The sequence below is a fragment of the Thunnus albacares genome, chromosome 13, assembly GCF_914725855.1.
Source record: "Thunnus albacares chromosome 13, fThuAlb1.1, whole genome shotgun sequence".
Taxonomy (NCBI): domain Eukaryota; kingdom Metazoa; phylum Chordata; class Actinopteri; order Scombriformes; family Scombridae; genus Thunnus; species Thunnus albacares.
Window position 1 is genome coordinate 30,053,658 of NC_058118.1, and position 19,512 is coordinate 30,073,169.

The following is a 19,512-nucleotide window of genomic DNA, read 5'->3' on the forward strand; positions in this document are numbered from 1 at the left end:
TGATATTTACCTGCAGAAGTCCTTTGATTTTTGTTCTGAATATTTTGTTTAAAAAAAAAAAACTGAACTAAAGGGCTCAAGACTATATGAAGCAAGGTGGTAACGTGTGACATCATGTCTTCATCGTTGCTGTTTCTGGTAAGTGCCGCAGATTAGTTGAACTTGTCTGATACTGATTCTGAAATCTTGTCTTTTCCGGCGGAAGCTAAACGCCATTTCAGTTAAATACGGTTCATTCAGGTGTGTTTATTCTACGTTGTGTTTCGCTGCTTTCACGGTACAAGAATGTGTTCGAGTAAAGGAGTAAAGTTACACCACATGTGACGAACAGTGTTGTCTGATGTTCATGAAGGTACCAAACTAACATTTATCACTAAAAATCAACTATAGTTTCAACTGTCATGCGCAGTTTAAGGAAGTTCACCAGTCCGCACTTTGACAAAAAGTCATCCTGTTGTACCAGTAGAGTGCTTTGCTTCTCTAAAATCTGAAAGATAGATAGATGATAGATCGCCAACAACATTAATTATGGTTTGAATTGTTGATAATTATGAATATCTAAAATATTATTATAGCTGATTAAACTGCTCAGAAGTGTAAAAATGTAAAAACTCAATAATACAAATGATTGTTTAAAGTTAAAAATCAGTTAGTCATAAAGTGGAAAGAAAAAAGTGTTCTTTGGTCATTTTACTGTTCAGTCGTCTTCTGAAATCATCTTCGTCTCCATATCTTCATCTTCTTTTTTCAGTCCTACCTGGCCGTCATCTTCTCCCCTCAGGTCCTCTCTTCCTTCTTCTTGCCTCCATTGACATCCTCCTCCACTGACCTTCCCTTCACTTTCAGTTATCACCATCACATGTTTTATTCCTCCATTTCTTCTTTTCCACCTCATTGTTATGTGTTGTATATGTCATGTCTTTTATTCTGCCTTTCTCTGCTTAAAGCAGGAAGTTATTCAGGACAGTTTTCAACAATATCTTAACTTCAACCAGGTTTCACTGAGACAAAAAACTGTTTTTACTCTTCACAGATAATATTACTGAAAGTCTTCATTGGACATTCCCTCTCATGTCATCCAGCAGAGTACCAAATAGGAGAAGAATGCTGTCCTAGATGTTTTGCTGGTAAGATCTAACTGAAACATAAAAGCAGGATGTTTGCCAGCAACAATACTTACAGAATTGATCACTTCTGGGCTGATCAATACAGTTTACTGCTTGTTTATAAGCAGTAAAACAAAGTGATGCTTTTTCTGACAGCTGACTTTTACGTAGCTAAATGTTCCTTGTTTCTTAATTCAGACATGACAGAAGATTTACAGAAAGATACAATGCTTGTACGATATTTGTCACCTGGTGAACAAGAGGGATCAGAGAGAGAAAAGCAATTATTTAAAATATAATGTGAATAATATGATAATTATAATGATAATAAATTGTTTCTTCTCCACAGGATATCGAGTTAGAAGAGATTGTACAGAGTTCACAAGTATATCCTGTCTGCCCTGCATTAATGGAACCTACATGAATCATCCCACTGGACTTAAACAGTGTTTCACCTGTGGAAACTGTGATGCAGGTAGATTTATATTCATATTATTGGCAGATATTTAAGCCTTAGTATTGATTTAAGGCCAGTAAGAAGGTTTTTTACTGCAAGTCTCACTGTCAATGCTGTAAGAAGTGAATAAACTGTCTGGTTGGCGGCTTCATTATGAAGATGCAGAGACTCAGCATGACGAGTCTACTGCCTTGAGACAACTTCCACAGTGGAAATTAGAGCCTAACAAGCAAGTTTCCCAATAAAACTGTAACATTAAATTTCTACATGACACCAATGAGGAAAATGATGATTAGAGGATTGTATCTGTGCTGTTGTTTTCTCAGTTTAATCTGAGATTGATCAATAATCACTTTTTTCTTTTGTGTGGAGCATACTGCTCACTGTTGAAAAACATTACTATTCTAAGCTCATTATTATATGAATTCATAAATGGGAGAAACTATTGTTTCACATTTCCCAAAGATGTCATAAAAACTGAAGATTGTGTTTAAGTCAGAAAAAAGATCAGCATGCTGTTGCTGTCTAGTAGATTGAACAGAAGAGAAGTTTAGTATCTCATATGTAACCTCTGTATGTGTTGACAGGTTCTGGTCTGCAGATAAAGACATCATGTACATCAACATCAAATACAGTTTGTCAACCACTGGAGGGATTCTACTGTATGGACTCCACAGAGGACGGCTGTGTGAAAGCACTGAAACACACAAGCTGTCAACCAGGACAATACATCAGACAAAAAGGTTGGTTTTCTCCTGCTGACTTTAAGATTATAGTTGTAGTTGAAATTTTAAATGGGAACACCATGACCTGACAAACAAGTTGCTTATTAAAGCTGCACGTATTGATTTCTGTCCACTAGATAGCAGGAAAAAAGCAGCTCAATAATTCTGTAGAAAAAGTCACAACTGAACACAGACCAGTCAACTTGTTGCTGTCAAGTGGAACTTTTGCACCAGTAAAACCATCGTAGTTGATTAGTGACTATGTGCAGTATATGTAAAGTAAACATGATAGTAAACATGATATTAACAAATAAAGGTACAAACAAGGCCTGTGTAAAAACCTAAGTGATAGGTAAAAATTACCAAATAGACTGAGGTTGGTTGAAGTCAAGCATCTCTTTAATTCAAACAGAACATATGTTGTAGGCACGGAGAGTCCGCAGAGTCTCCGTGGAGAATTCTGGCAAGACAAAGGAAAGTCTCTTGTATATATAGACGGCCTTGATGCCCTGGGGAGGCACCTGTAGTTGTTTACAGATTCCTTCTAACAGACCTAGACAAAGCTTTACAGAGCTCTCACTTTCACATGATGACCATGATGTCCATATGACTATCATGTTCCCTTCAAGGCCCTGCCGCCAAATATATACATACATATGACCATACCTACTTAACTAATACATGGATTTTTCTACCACTAAGATACTATAATAATAATAATAAGTTTATTTAGTATAGCACCTTTCACAGAAATAGAATTCACAAAATCCTTCACAAGAATAAAAGTTAAAAATAAGACCATAAAACATACAAACAATAAAATCATAAGCCACAGGTTAAAGTTAACATATAAACAAAACACAGGCAACAGTGCACCCCAAAAGAAACCATCTTGGCTTCTACACTTATTCATTATAAATTGCTCCTGAGAAATGGTGTGAAGATGAAATGAGTTTGTGTTTTGAAGATTTGTCCAACATAAAACTGTCTGAAAGTTTCCTGTGTGGCAGCTACAGGGTGACTGGAATACATGAGTGGGAGCAGAAGCTTAGCTTCTCACTATTAGCTAGAACTCAACACCTCTTTCTTTCCTTCTCTGTCTGTCAACATCCTACTGACTGAAAAAGCCCCGAAGTGGAAGAGAAATAACTTAGAAATTGCATTGCAAGTGATGAGAAAACAGTAACACTGTCCATGTGTCAGACCTGTGTTTCACTTTCTCATGTAAAGTTAGACCTGCATGGACCACAGTCTACCCTGCCAAGACACCACTACACCACTGGTTTGAAAGCCTCATGCTTCTAGAAGCTGATGGTGTCTGACCTCCACTGATGGAAGTCAGAAACTATTTTCATGCATCACTGAGTGGAAAGTGGAAGGACAGTTTGTTAGCATAGCTAGCATTTCAGTTGTTGGTGTCCTGTGCTCACTAGTACCTGCCATGCTGCAGCCCTCACAGCAGCGTTCAGATAGGACATGGTGCCACAACAGAAACGTCTGATTGGTCGTTTCTGTTTTGGACGATGTTCTCTTAAACAGTAGTTTGGTTCTGAATCTGATTCCATCGTTGCTCAAGAATGACAAGATGGTGAAATATAAAAACTTGTCAACAATCATTATTAAACAAAGGACTATTATTGGATGTGTGATTTTCAAGTGTCAGCTTCAGCTTCACTGAAATGAAATCAGACAGATGTGATGACAGTGATGATGTCATATAACACTGATGACTTCATAATATGTAAAGTGAAGTAGTTTCAATGTGTATATTTGTATTTGTGCAGGAACAGCTCTCAGGGACACTAAGTGCACTGACTGCAGTGATGGAACATTTTCAGATGGGACATTTACATCTTGTCAACCACACACACAGTAAGTGAAGCTTGACATCAGCCGTGGACACAGCTGGTTTCTAACAACAGCAATGAATTAGTGGAATCTATAAATGTTCCTTTAAAAATGTCCCTCTGTCATTCCAGATGTGAATCACCAAAGCTTCAGCTGATCAAACCAGGAACTGATTCAGCTGATGCTGAATGTGGAGAACAAAGTTCAAATGTGATTGGATGGATTACATTGTTTTTTTTATTATTCAGCATACCTTTATTAGTTTACTTTATAGACAAGAAGAACTTTAACAGGTGCAGGTCATCACAGTTCAGCTGACAGTGATGACATTTTATATGAATGTTGTAGGCAACCTGATAAAGGGTCAAGGGCCACATATAGTTTGGGGCTCTTGGTTTCCTGAGTCTTGGGGAAATTTGACTCTTGTTTATCATACATGTACACGTAAATGTATATGTCATGGCTGTGTGGAAGTATTTTTATTTTGGATTTACAGGAGCAACAGCTGTGAGTTATATTGTTCCCTTTAAAATGGAGGCTAGAGGGATCGGCCCTGTGAGTACTGACACAGGGGAAGATAGAAATAAAAGCAACTTTAAATAGAGATTCATCCTTTAAACCAGTAAATGTTACAAACCTGTGAAAACATGTTGGATGAAAACTAAATGTAGCTGCTGAAGAGTCTTGATACTAAGAGCTCATTAATCATCAACATTTATTGACTTATAATTCACCCAGACTGGGATGTAAAATGTACTAATTAGTGTTCATGTATTGTGGTTGTGATTGTGCACCACAGTGTTTCATCAGACTCATAAAGAGCTACAAGAACCTAAGAATTTTGATGTCTGATGATATACATGTAATAATGTACAGTATGAGTGTGTATATAAGTTCTTTTTGCACGTTTGTTTTGTACTGAACATACTTTGTTAAATTATGTTTAAAAGATGTGTATAGATATATAAAAAGTGTATTTTGTGTTCATTTCAATGTTTTAAAAAAGACATTAAAGTCTTGAATCATGAACTGTAGCCTGTCAGCCTTCAGTTGGTTTAAAATAGATGGAGTCCAGTAAAAGTCAAAAGTCTCTGAGAAGAAATAATCAAGTAAAGTATCAGAACCTAAAAACTGAAAGTTAATGTGAGTAAATGTGTTCAGTTACTTTCTAACTCAGACTCTGACCGTTGTGTTTGGTCTCTTTAAAGAAAACAGGCCAAAGACAGTGAATTCTGGTTATTATGAGGGTTCACATATGGAAAGAGTCAAAGTGCCGCCAGGTTATGTTTCTCCAGATAGAGATACCAAGTGGGTTTTAATTCAAATGTATTAAAACAAGAAAACACACAAACTCTGAGACCAAACCTCCACAGTGGTTCATATAGTTTAGAATCAGCTTCAAATATAAAAACATGAAGTAGTTTAATATTCAGTTTGAAGTGTATTTAGTCATTTTTCAGCATGATGTTCAGGTAACTGTTAATCAGCCCTTCAGGGACGTTTCTGGACGTTTTGGTTCTCTAGACGAGACGTTCACTGGCTCCTCTGAGGGAATCAATCTTTTCATTAGAATATTTTATAATAACTGTAATAACTTTATGATACTTTATTTTGATTTGTCTTTAGCCTATTTGGCCTATTTGGAGGCTCCACAGTTCACTGATTCACAAAGCTGCCTCAGTGTTCTTCAGGACATCAATTAGTTTAATTTATTTTCAGGATGTAGATCATTTTTTTTATTATTATAGGTTATCTTTGTTAAGGTCACTGACCACCACATGACTTGAGTTGAGGATCCACCTGTGCAGTGGGAGGGCTGAAGTGTGTTCATGTTTGTGTGTAAATGAATAGTGTCAATGCAAAGCAGTTTACTCCTTTATGCCTCAGATTAAATACCTTTGAATCACAGTGTAGAAGTTAATAATCCAAATTCACCCACAGACCTGATTCTCACAATATCTTCCAAGAACCGTTTTATTATTAGAGGCCAAATGATCAGACTTTGTGCACACTAAATGTTTAAGACAATACTGCCACCTACTGGACTTATTTTTAAAAATGTATCGTAATAGATGAATTAGAAATAAGTTGACAACTCTCAGACAATTTCAGGCAAAATTCCTGTTTTATGTCATTTCAAAAGCTTTTTATGAATAAAATGACATTGTGTGATTCAAAAAAGAGTGAAATAAATGCAAGAAATCAGTATTTAATTCCTTTTAATGCAAGAGTGGAATATAGAAATTATATATATTTATATTATTAAAACATTTTTAAATCACTTTCTGTCAATCCAAGTATAATATCACATTTTTCTGTTTTTTCTAAGTTTTATATATTTTAACAGATTCTTTCAGGCGCCATCTGATGGATTTTAGTTTCTCCATTTTGTTTGTTAGTGAAAGTGAAAGCAAGACTCTGCACTTATAACTCAATACAAACATGCTTGTTATATTCAGAAAATATTAATCAAGTAATATATGTTTAAAATGAAATTAAAGCTAATGATCAAGTCAAACTCCTTTAAAGTAAACTCAGAGTCTTCAGTCGCTGCCGTCATAAATATGTTTACAACAAATCAAACTTTAAAGTTGGACAGTTTCAATCAGATCCATCCACATTTTCTACCTGCTTCTTCCTGACTGATAATTGGCTGGAGTCTGAAAATGTCTGGCAACATCCTTCAAAATAAATGTAATGAACACAAAGAAAAAAAAACGGACAGAAACAAGCAACACAGAATGAAACAGGATTCCTGCTCTTTTCCAGTGTTTCAACAGACGGTGCTGCTCAGAGCTCAGATCAAAAATAATAAAGTATCATAAAATGATTATAGTTGTTAGAAAATATTCTAATGAAAAGATTGATTCCCCCAGAGGGGCCAGTGGACGTCTCGTCTAGAGCATCAAAAACCAGTCTGCTTCCCGTTTCAACCTACAAAACTGGGTGTTTTTAGCGAGACGTCGGGTCGTTTGCAGCTATTTTCATTTTATTTTTTATTTAATTTTAACCCAAACCATGTTCTTTGGACCCTCAGTGTTCTTCAGAACATCTTTAATTTCAGGATGTAGATCATTTGTCATTATTTGTCTATCTTCTGTTAAACTCATTGACCAGTGCTCGGTGGGAGGGCTGACTGTATTTCCTTGTTCTTTCTTTCACTGCCGTCAGTCTGCAGCAGGTCTGGCTACTGACAGCAGCCATTCAGGACTCTTGTCTTTTCGTTTAGATATAGTTTTCAGACTCTTTAAATCATATTTACTTATTGTGAGCATCTATTTGGTGTAGAAAGTTTCTAATTTGCTGGATGATTACCTCTATTATCAGCTTCTCCTCCTGCTGACTGATGATATTTACCTGCAGAAGTCCTTTGATTTTTGTTCTGAATATTTTGTTTAAAAAAAAAATGAACTAAATGGCTCAAGACTATATGAAGCAAGGTGGTAACGTGTGACATCATGTCTTCATCGTTGCTGTTTCTGGTAAGTGCCGCAGATTAGTTGAACTTGTCTGGTACTGATTCTGAAATCTAAACGTCATTTCAGTTAAACGCGGTTCATGAAGGGGATTTCCCAACGGTTTATTCTTGGTGCGTTTCGCTGCTTTCACGGTACAATAATGTGTTCGAGTAAAGGAGTAAAGTTACACCACATGTGACGAACAGTGTTGTCTGATGTTCATGAAGGTACCAAACTAACATTTATCACTAAAAATCAACTATAGTTTCAACTGTCATGCGCAGTTTAAGGAAGTTCACCAGTCCGCACTTTGACAAAAAGTCATCCTGTTGTACCAGTAGAGTGCTTTGCTTCTCTAAAATCTGAAAGATAGATAGATGATAGATCGCCAACAACATTAATTATGGTTTGAATTGTTGATAATTATGAATATCTAAAATATTATTATAGCTGATTAAACTGCTCAGAAGTGTAAAAATGTAAAAACTCAATAATACAAATGATTGTTTAAAGTTAAAAATCAGTTAGTCATAAAGTGGAAAGAAAAAAGTGTTCTTTGGTCATTTTACTGTTCAGTCGTCTTCTGAAATCATCTTCGTCTCCATATCTTCATCTTCTTTTTTCAGTCCTACCTGGCCGTCATCTTCTCCCCTCAGGTCCTCTCTTCCTTCTTCTTGCCTCCATTGACATCCTCCTCCACTGACCTTCCCTTCACTTTCAGTTATCACCATCACATGTTTTATTCCTCCATTTCTTCTTTTCCACCTCATTGTTATGTGTTGTATATGTCATGTCTTTTATTCTGCCTTTCTCTGCTTAAAGCAGGAAGTTATTCAGGACAGTTTTCAACAATATCTTAACTTCAACCAGGTTTCACTGAGACAAAAAACTGTTTTTACTCTTCACAGATAATAATACTGAAAGTCTTCATCAGACACATCCTCGCATGTCATCCAACAGAGTACCAAACAGCGGGAGGATGCTGTCCTATGTGTCCTGCTGGTAAGATCTAACTGAAACATAAAAGCAGGATGTTTGGCAGCAATGATACTTACAGAATTGATCACTTCTGGGCTGATCAATACAGTTTACTGCTTGTTTATAAGCAGTAAAACAAAGTGATGCTTTTTCTGACAGCTGACTTTTACGTAGCTAAATGTTCCTTGTTTCTTAATTCAGACATGACAGAAGATTTACAGAAAGATACAATGCTTGTACGATATTTGTCACCTGGTGAACAAGAGGGATCAGAGAGAGAAAAGCAATTATTTAAAATATAATGTGAATAATATGATAATTATAATGATAATAAATTGTTTCTTCTCCACAGGATATCGGGTTAGAAGAGATTGTACAGAGTTCACAAGTATATCCTGTCTGCCCTGCACTGATGAAACCTACATGAATCAGCCCACTGGACTTAAACAGTGTTTTACCTGTGGAAACTGTGATGCAGGTAGATTTATATTCATATTATTGGCAGAAATTGAAGCCTTAGTATGGATTTAAGGCCAGTAAGAAGGTTTTTTACTGCAAGTCTCACTGTCAATGCTGTAAGAAGTGAATAAACTGTCTGGTTGGCGGCTTCATTATGAAGATGCAGAGACTCAGCATGACGAGTCTACTGCCTTGAGACAACTTCCACAGTGGAAATTAGAGCCTAACAAGCAAGTTTCCCAATAAAACTGTAACATTAAATTTCTACATGACAACAATGAAGAAAATGATGATTAGAGGATTGTATCTGTGCTGTTGTTTTCTCAGTTTAATCTGAGATTGATCAATAATCACTTTTTTCTTTTTATGTGGAGAATACTGCCCTCTGTTGAAGCATTACTGCTTGATTAATTAATATATATACAATGATTTATTTCATTATAATTAATTATAACTGCTTAAACGTACAGACTGCATGTAGAAACAAACACCACATAGAGAAATGTGATGAAATGCTGCCAGTGAGACAGTTTTAGTGCCACAACAGGCTGTTGTCACGTGAGAAGTTTGTCACTTTCCAAATTCTGACGTTGATGTTGAAGTTTTTTCTGTTTGGTTTTGTGAGCAAGTTATCAGCTGAGACTTTGGTGTCGTCTGTTTTTTACCTCAGTTTTTAAACAGCTGTGAGCTATTTTGTGTCAGAGGGACTTGCAGTAATATTAGAAGTGACCTCTCCTCACAGAAATCACATTTCCACGGGGTGATATGTACGGGTGGTTTTATTCTCCAGCCCTCATTTATGCAGATATTTTCCCATGAATTCATAAATGGGAGAAACTATTGTTTCACATTTCCCAAAGATGTCATAAAAACTGAAGATTGTCTGTAAGTCAGAAAAAAGATCAGCATGCTGTTGCTGTCTAGTAGATTGAACAGAAGAGAAGTTTAGTATCTCATATGTAACCTCTGTATGTGTTGACAGGTTCTGGTCTGCAGATAAAGACATCATGTACATCAACATCAAATACAGTTTGTCAACCACTGGAGGGATTCTACTGTATGGACTCCACAGAGGACGGCTGTGTGGAAGCACTGAAACACACAAGCTGTCAACCAGGACAATACATCAGACAAAAAGGTTGGTTTTCTCCTGCTGACTTTAAGATTATAGTTGTAATTGAAGTTTTAAATGGGAACACCATGACCTGACAAACAAGTTGCTTATTAAAGCTGCACGTATTGATTTCTGTCCACTAGATAGCAGGAAAAAAGCAGCTCAATAATTCTGTAGAAAAAGTCACAACTGAACACAGACCAGTCAACTTGTTGCTGTCAAGTGGAACTTTTGCAGTAAAACCATCGTAGTTGATTAGTGACTATGTGCAGTATATGTGAAGTAAACATGATTTTAACAAATAAAGGTACAAACAAGGCCTGTGTAAAAACCTAAGATACTATCTTGGCTTCTATACTTATTCATTATAAATTGCTCCTGAGAAATGGTGTGAAGATGAAATGAGTTTGTGTTTTCAAGATTCAAGTATTTGTGTATGTAAAGTTAGACCTGCATGGACCACAGTCTACCCTGCCAAGACACCACTACACCACTGGTTTGAAAGCCTCATGCTTCTAGAAGCATTTCAGTTGTTGGTGTCCTGTGCTCACTGGTACCTGCCATGCTGCAGCCCTCACAGCAGCGTTCAGATAGGACATGGTGCCAAAACAGAAACGTCTGATTGGTCGTTTTTGTTTTGGACTTTGTCTGGTGATTGAAACGTAGGTGAGTCAGAGACAGCAGCCGTTCTGATCCAGTCTTTATCTAGTTAGGAAGGTTTCTGTTCCTGTTGTAATAGTCATAGAGAAAGTTTGCTCTATATGGTGAAGGTGAGGAGCCTGACACACCTGCAGGGACGTTGTGGACAACATTGATTCAACAGCAGACAAAAGCAGAGGAATCTTGTTCTTTCTGTCAGGACAGATTTGTTTTATTTGGACACAAAAACATAGTTTTCTCTTCATGAATCACTTTCTTTGTTTTCATGTCATAACTACCTTCACCAGACAAAATGGATGTTACATTGGTCAAAAGACAAAAGTCTGAAAGTCTTAAAATGAAACTTATACAATTTCTTGACAATCTAGTTGTTTACTGGCATGAACATATTAGCATAAATATCTTTAGTATTGAAAGTATTTGCATGAAGCAGTGAAGCTGATGACATTTGGATCATTGTAGTTTTCTCTCAAACAGTAGTTTGGTTCTGAATCTGATTCCATCGTTGCTCAAGAATGACAAGATGGTGAAATATAAAAACTTGTCAACAATCATTATTAAACAAAGGACTATTATTGGATGTGTGATTTTCAAGTGTCAGCTTCAGCTTCACTGAAATGAAATCAGACAGATGTGATGACAGTGATGATGTCATATAACACTGATGACTTCATAATATGTAAAGTGAAGTAGTTTCAATGTGTATATTTGTATTTGTGCAGGAACAGCTCTCAGGGACACTGAGTGCACTGACTGCAGTGATGGAACATTTTCAGATGGGACATTTACATCTTGTCAACCACACACACAGTAAGTGAAGCTTGACATCAGCCGTGGACACAGCTGGTTTCTAACAACAGCAATGAATTAGTGGAATCTATAAATGTTCCTGTAAAAATGTCCCTCTGTCATTCCAGATGTGAATCACTAAAGCTTCAGCTGATCAAACCAGGAACTGATTCAGCTGATGCTGAATGTGGAGAACAAAGTTCACATGTGATAATAATTGTGACCTGTGTGATTGTGGTGCTTTTTTTATTAATTGGCACGTCTGTATCAGTTTACCTCATCAGAAAGAGGAAATCAGGTAAGATTTGTTGTTATTTGTATTTAGACAATACAAACATTATCATAGTTTTGATGGATGATACTTTCTGACAGGTCATGACATTGTTGATTAAGACTTTTTTCATTGTTTTATTATAGAAAAAAAGGGGAATGCAGACATTTCCAGACAGGTATGTTTGTTGTGTCTTTTTAACACTGTAATGAATGTACTTTAGTAGATGACAAAGCTCAGTTTATTTAATTAATTAAATCATGTCATTAAACTCTTTTAATATTTCACCAAAAAGGAAAATACAAATGGAGAAATGTCAGAGATGCTACCTGGATGCCAGACAGTATCAGGTAAGATTTGTGGCTATTTGTTTGTATTTAGACAATACAAACACTATCATAGTTTTGATGGATGATACTTTCTGACAGGTCATGACATTGTTGATTAAGACTTTTTCATTATTTTATTATAGAAATAAAGGAAAATGGAGACATTCCCATAGAGGTATGTTTGTTGTCTCTTTTTAACACTGTAATGAATGTACTTTAGTAGATGACATAATTCAGTTTATCTAACTAATTAAATCATGTCATTAATCTCTTAATTTTCACCCAAAAGGAAGTTGGAGAGGAAACGCGAGAGATGCTAAACGGACGCTAAACAGTATCAGGAACATCTCCCACTGCTGAGTAAATGTGATCTAGAATCCAGTTTACAATCCAGGTTGGATTCTAGCACATTGTCTTTGCAGTGATGAGAAATAAAACAAGTCCTTTACTACTGTTTACTACAGACTGAAAATATCCTCTAAGAACTGCTTGTCTACAGTCTGCATCATTATTTCACAGACATTATTGTACAGAGACTAAAGTCAGCCTGGAATAAAAACTTGGACTTGTTGTCTCAACCTACAGGAAGGTCCTTCTGCATGTAACTGTTTATAGAGACTTTTTTATAAATAAAATAAAAATAAAAAATATTGATCTTCAGTACATTGAATATGAACTATATGTCTTATGATTAAGTTTAAACTGTATTTCACTGCTGACTGCTGAAAACAGAACAGGTACATCAATCAATCAAGTTTATTTGTTAGGGGTGCACAAAAAAATCGATTCAGATAAAAATCGCGATTCTATCTCAGCCGATTCAGAATTGATTCACATTTTTCAGTCTTGCCACGACGCTGTTTTCCATTTTTTCCTGACATTAATTAGCTGCTTAATTCCATAAATGGTGCAATGACGCTGCCCTGGACCCAAATCCGGGGGCAAGAAGGAAGTGAAGTGTGTGTCACGGAGAGCTCGCGAGTAATGGAGAACCTGACAGAAAACAAATAAAACCTGGTCCATCAGCTGTGAAGGCGATCATTTGGACACATGTTGGACTTTCTTATCTCGAAGGGAAGAAGGAGCTTAATGCCGTTATCAGGCGCTGCAACGCACTTCCGCAGGTTTGTGCCATTGTGGGCTAATTTATTTGTAACCGTCAGAAAATAACGTTTTATTGTTCTGATTCAGCAGCTTCCTCACTAACGTTACCAGCGCTCCCTCTCCTCATTCACTCTCTAGCTCGCTCGACCACTGCTTCTCTCTCTCATCTTTTTGAAATGAGTCAGGAAGCCGTCAGCAAAGCCTAACTTAACTTTTAACGTTATCAAACGAAGAGAAATGTCCTAATGTTTTTGTCACATGTCAGGGTTGTACAGAGTTACAGGTTGCGTTTCTCCAAAAGTTGATTCTGGTTCAACTTTCTCGCTGCGGCCCCTGCAGCCCTCCTCCCCCACAGCAGGTCTGCTGCCAGCTGGTTATCTGAGGACGGGAATGAGAAATTAATTCTCTCTCAATGAAAAACGTAGTCTCCGTGAAGCTTATGTCAAACTGCCAAAAACAAGCCAACAAGATGCAGCAGCGAAACAAACGTTTAAACGCTGTTCTGTATTTTCAAACAGCTAATAAAATTCAGTAAATAGCGAAGCTGCCCGTTTCATTACTTTATATTGATGTAGTAAATATACAAATATCAATTAGATGGTAATCTGCATGAGAAATTAAGAAAAAGAAACAAAATTGGTTATAATAATCACTCGCTAATAGTGATCAATTTTCTTGTTTGCACTTTGCAGCTAAATGTAGCAGGCAGCTATTGTTTGATTTTGTGAATTGAAGGAGGAATTTAAGTTATCTGAGGTTTTACACTTAGTTTATCTTTGCAATCATTTTTATTTGTGTATTAAGTATTCATTTGACCCTTTGTCTCAGGCTGCTTTGGTTTCCTGTTGACTAAGTGAACTAAAGGAACATAAATCTTACTCAGGTTGACATTGAGTAGCAAATGTTTACATTTGATTCAGTGTGATCTTTTTTATTTGAGACCTATAAAAGTGTCTTCTGCAGTCAAATGGAAAGAGTAACTCAAAACATTAATCTAGAATCTAATCTATGAATGTATTGAATTGAGAACTGATTGTGAATCGAATCGTGAGATTTCCTGAATCGTGCACCCCTGTCATTTGTCACATGTAATCATATAAGGTGTAATCACAGGAAGATGTAATCCTCCCACTTCCTTCAGTTTGTGCATTAAGGAGTTTAAATAGAATAGTAATAAATATATGTGTGTGATTGGGGGTTGATGATAGAAATAAAAGCAACTTTAAATAGAGATTCATCCTTTAAACCAGTAAATGTTACAAACCTGTGAAAACATGTTGGATGAAACTAAATGTAGCTGCTGAAGAGTCTTGATACTAAGAGCTCATTAATCATCAACATTTATTGACTTATAATTCACCCAGACTGGTTTGTAAAATGTACTAATTAGTGTTCATGTATTGTGGTTGTGATTGTGCACCACAGTGATTCATCAGACTCATAAAGAGCTACAAGGTCCTAAGAATTTTGATGACTGATGATATACATGTAATAATGTACAGTATGAGTGTGTATATAAGTTATTTTTACAAATTTGTTTTATACTCAACTTACTTTGTTAAAATATGTTTAAAAGATGTGTATAGATGTATAAAAAGTGTATTTTGTGGGGGGGGGGGGGTTTGTCAACTTTTTAAAAAAAGATAAAGTCTTGAATCATGGACTGCAGCCTGTCAGCCTTCACTTGGTTTAAAATAGATGGAGTCCAGTAAAAGTCAAAAGTCTCTGAGAAGAAATAATCAAGTAAAGTATCAGAACCTAAAAACTGAAAGTTAATGTGAGTAAATGTGTTCAGTTACTTTCTAACTCAGACTCTGACCGTTGTGTTTGGTCTCTTTAAAGAAAACAGGCCAAAGACAGTGAATTCTAGTTATTATGAGGGTTCACATATGGAAAGAGTCAAAGTGCCGCCAGGTTATGTTTCTCTAGATAGAGATACCAAGTGGGTTTTAATTCAAATGTATTAAAACAAGACAACACACAAACTCTGAGACCAAACCTCCACAGTGGTTCATATAGTTTAGATTCATCTTCAAATATAAAAACGTGAAGTGGTTTAATATTCAATTTGAAGTGTATTTAGTCATTTTTCAGCATGATGTTCAGGTAACTGTTAATCAGCCCTTCAGGGACGTTTCTGGACGTTTTGGTTCTCTAGACGAGACGTTCACTGGCTCCTCTGAGGGAATCAATCTTTTCATAGAATAATTTATAACAACTGTAATAATTTTATGATACTTTATTTTGATTTGTCTTTATGTGGCTTATTTGGAGGCTCCACAGTTCACTGATTCACAAAGCTGCCTCAGTGTTCTTCAGGACATCAATTAGTTTAATTTATTTTCAGGATGTAGATCATTTTTTTTATCATTATAGGTTATCTTTGTTAAGGTCACTGACTACCACATGACTTGAGTTGAGGATCCACCTGTGCAGTGGGAGGGCTGAAGTGTGTTCATGTTTGTGTGTAAATGAATAGTGTCAATGCAAAGCAGTTTACTCCTTTATGCCTCAGATTAAATACCTTTGAATCACAGTGTAGAAGTTAATAATCCAAAGTCACCCACAGTCCTGATTCTCACAATATCTTCCAAGAACCTTTTCACTACTTTATTATTTGTAAGTGGGCAAATGATCAGACTTTGTGCACACTAAATGTTTCAGACAATACTGCCACCTACTGGACTTTTTTTTAAAATGTATCTTTATAGATGAATTAGAAATAAGTTGTCATTTCTCTTTCATTTTCAGACAATTTCAGGTAAAATTCCTGTTTCATGTTCATATTCAACAAAAGAGTGAAATAAATGCAAGAAATCAGTGCTGAAATTCCTTTTAATGCAAGAGTGGAATATAGAAATTATATATAGGCCTATGTATATTATTAAAACATTTTAAAATCACTTTCTGTCAATCCAAGATTAGAAACACATTTTTCTGTTTTTTCTCAGTTTTATATTTAGTTTCTCCGTTTTGTTTGTTACTGAAAGTAAAGCAACACTCACTTTAAACTCAATAAACACGTACTTGCTATATTAAGAAAATATTAATCTAGAAGTATATGTTTAAAATTAAATTTATGCGAATGATCGAGTCAAACTGCTGTAAACTAAACTCAGAGTCTTCAGTCGACACAAATATGTTTACAACAAATCACACTTAAAAGTTGGACCGTTTCAATCAGATCCATCCGCGTTTTCTACCTGCTTCTTCCTGACAGATGATTGGCGGGAGTCTGCAAATGTCTGGTAAAACCCTTCAAAATAAATTTAATGAACACAAAGTTGAAAAAACTGCGATAGAAACAAGCAACACACACAGAATGAAACAGGATTCCTGCTCTTTTCCAGTGTTTGAACAGACTTTGGTGTTAAACATGAAGCGCTCAGAAAGTTAAATGTTTGTGCTGAACTTTAGAGAGAGAAAGTAGAAAACTACTTTCACACACCTGACCAATCAATAAAGTGGGCACGTTGTTGTTGGAATCACAAAAATAATTGGACACTAAATGTTCCAAGTCCTGGTACTGGACCTCAGCACAGAGGCTGGAAACCTCTCATGTAATTTAACATTTGACCAAGTGGAACCAGAGCAGAACAACTATTACTTCTTGCGTTGCATCATATGGATTATCATGATTCTCTGTGCATAAAAATTGATTTAAGTAGATGAGGAACCACTTGAAGCATTTTCCAGAAATAAAATGAAAGCTTTTCTAACCCAACTATCATTTCTGCTGACTTCTGCAGGTGTGCTGCTGCTTAGAAACATGGACCAACGTCTCAACATCGTCCTTCTTGGAAACACAGGAGTTGGGAAAAGCGCTTCAGCAAACACCATTTTAGGATTGAAAGCCTTTAAATCACAGCGGGCCTTCAAATCAGTGACAAAGCAATGCTCTGAAGCAGCTGGAAATGTGTGCGGGAGACAGATCTCAGTGATCGAGACTCCAGGAATATCATGTGCTGGTGATGAAGAACAAATTAAAAACAGCTGTCAGGATGTCCTGCACTCCGCCAGACATTGTCTGTTTCTGGTAGTGATTAAAATCGATCGATTCACAGATGAGCAAAAGCCGTGGAGGCAGCTGTCAGAGTCCTCGGGGATCAGGGGTTGAAAAAGACTTATATGCTCACGTGAGGAAATGCTTTAGAAGAAACGTCCCTAGATGAGTTCATCAATGACGATAATGAAAGTTTACTTCCAAACTTTGTTTCAAGATTTAAGATATCATCTATTCAGCAATGACAATGGAGGACAGGACCAAGTCGAAGAGCTACTGACAAAGTCAGGTCACCTAAGAACCCTGCAACAAGGTATCATACTTTACAATACAGTTTTTATATATACAATATATTGTCAAAAAGTGGGATGAGCTTATATTTACATCAAATTAAGAGCACCTTCAACTGCAGGTGTCTCTGTGGTTCCAGCTTCCCTCTGAGCTGTAGAAAGAGGGACGTTGAAGCAGTTTTCCTCTCAGATGAGGATTATGTCATTTATCAACATGCTGCTATGTCTACTCTGAGGCCCCTAGACTAGACTCCATTTACTACTATGCCATCGGGTGTTACAATTTATTACAATTTTCCAAAGCAATGTACATATGAAAGTTAATACAACATAAACAAAGATCTCGTCAGGAGAGAACAACATGAGTAAGTGCCATAAAGCTAAGTTCAGGTCAGGATGTAGGTGCCAACAGGCAGCGCATAGAGCTAATGCATAGGGTGCATAGAAGTGAGTAATATTCCTTTAAAGTCCATCAGGGACAGAGGTGTTTGCAAAAGAGTTGAGTCTTGTAGGTGTGTTACTGATGATAATGACATCCACCACTGGGTTGGGGGGTCTTCCCTGTTTGAGAGACGTCATAATCATCGATACTCATTTATCTACAAATATCATGTTGGTAAATGACCATCTTATATGTCATCCCTGCTGCTCTGGCAATCTGGACCACACTTAACCAGCTCCAGTGATTGGTTGATGCTCCAAGAACCAGAACCAGAACTGATCCAGGACAAACTGCCTTTGCAGCAACCTTATGGAATAATTTCTAGAGTGCGATCCTGCTTACTGAAAAATTTCTGAATTATTTAATGAGTCTGTTCTTGTGATTTTGTTTGAGGCAGGGTTTTGTTGTAAAACGGCAACTTACCCTGTATAAATAAAGATGATAAAATAAAAATACAATACCGGTGGTCAAACAGGGCCTAGCCTTGCTTTTTTTCCATCAATATTTTAACAAAATTATCCCCTGCTCAGGGACAAAAGGGGGGATGAAGAGGACTTTGATATAATTATTTTCCACAACTTTTAAGTTTATTCAGCAATTTAGAGAGATACTAGTTACCTACAAAGGGTTGCAGGTTGTTGTGAATAGTGTGGATGACAGTAGCAGATTAAACTATCTTTTTTCATATTTTTGATATCACTTTATGTTTTCTTCTTTCCAGCTGTTCATTCTAGGAACAGCGGGCCAAAAAACAGGAGGATCATCATTCTGCTCGGTTTATCAGGATATACCATCCTAGGACCTAAAAAGTTTAAACCAGGCTGCGACTGTGATGCAGTCAGTAGAGAGTGTTTCTCTGAATCAGCTATAGTGGACAGTTGACATGTCACTGTGGTGGACACAGATGATGATGATGAAGATCTGATTCTTAAACAGCTGTACATGGAGATCCTGAAGTCCATAGTTGAGGTCAGTCCAGGACTACATGCTTTCATCTTTGTGGTCACAATACGCAGAATCTCCAGAGCAGCCTCTGGCCTTATAGAAATACTGCCAGGACTTTTTGGTAATGATGCATCTAAGTACACCATGGCAAACTTTATTTATTCTTTTGTACTTATATATTGCAATAACAAGAAATCTTTATTGTAAATTGACATGTGGGCAGCAACAGCTGTATAATCTGATGATTGCTATATACAAGTTTGTTTTCAGTCCCGTTCATGTTCATGCTCTGAATCACCGACAGCAACCGTGTGTTTACCTCCACCGAAAACATGTCTGATTAAAAACTAATAAATCACGTCACTACATTGGTTTCGGGTTTATTGTGTCCTCTGACGTCTCTTCTTACTAGAACACCACTGTCACATTTAATACAAACCCTTTTAAGACGTTTTAGGAGACGATTTGTGAAGAAAACTCGCTGCGCGCCGTACAAAGTGACGGTGTATCAGCGAGGTTTGAAGCCTCCCAGAA

General features: G+C 36.6%; 2 protein-coding genes and 1 long non-coding RNA gene across 10 annotated transcripts in view; 2 read left to right on the forward strand and 1 right to left on the reverse strand.

The window, feature by feature from the left end:
* Window positions 1-12,864, forward strand: part of LOC122995628 (tumor necrosis factor receptor superfamily member 14-like) — an 88,472-nt gene extending 75,608 nt beyond the window's left edge. For 7 of the 8 annotated variants that reach the window (XM_044370952.1, XM_044370956.1, XM_044370957.1 and 4 more), the window contains 4 exons: window positions 12,012-12,043; window positions 12,161-12,215; window positions 12,338-12,369; window positions 12,484-12,864. In XM_044370952.1, coding sequence (XP_044226887.1) covers window positions 12,012-12,043; window positions 12,161-12,215; window positions 12,338-12,369; window positions 12,484-12,525 — 161 coding nt within the window. In that variant the 3' untranslated portion in view covers window positions 12,526-12,864. Of the gene's footprint in view, window positions 1-1,455; window positions 1,582-2,150; window positions 2,307-4,072; window positions 4,161-4,267; window positions 4,605-12,011; window positions 12,044-12,160; window positions 12,216-12,337; window positions 12,370-12,483 lie in introns of those variants that run through there. The other variant, XM_044370968.1, reaches the window with a different exon arrangement.
* Window positions 1-19,512, reverse strand: part of LOC122995631 (tumor necrosis factor receptor superfamily member 14-like) — a 214,228-nt gene that overhangs the window by 182,542 nt on the left and 12,174 nt on the right. The window lies entirely within an intron of this gene.
* Window positions 12,964-19,034, forward strand: LOC122995675. Its single transcript, XR_006406831.1, has 3 exons — window positions 12,964-13,318; window positions 17,048-17,614; window positions 18,755-19,034. It is a non-coding gene; the product is annotated as an uncharacterized LOC122995675 (long non-coding RNA).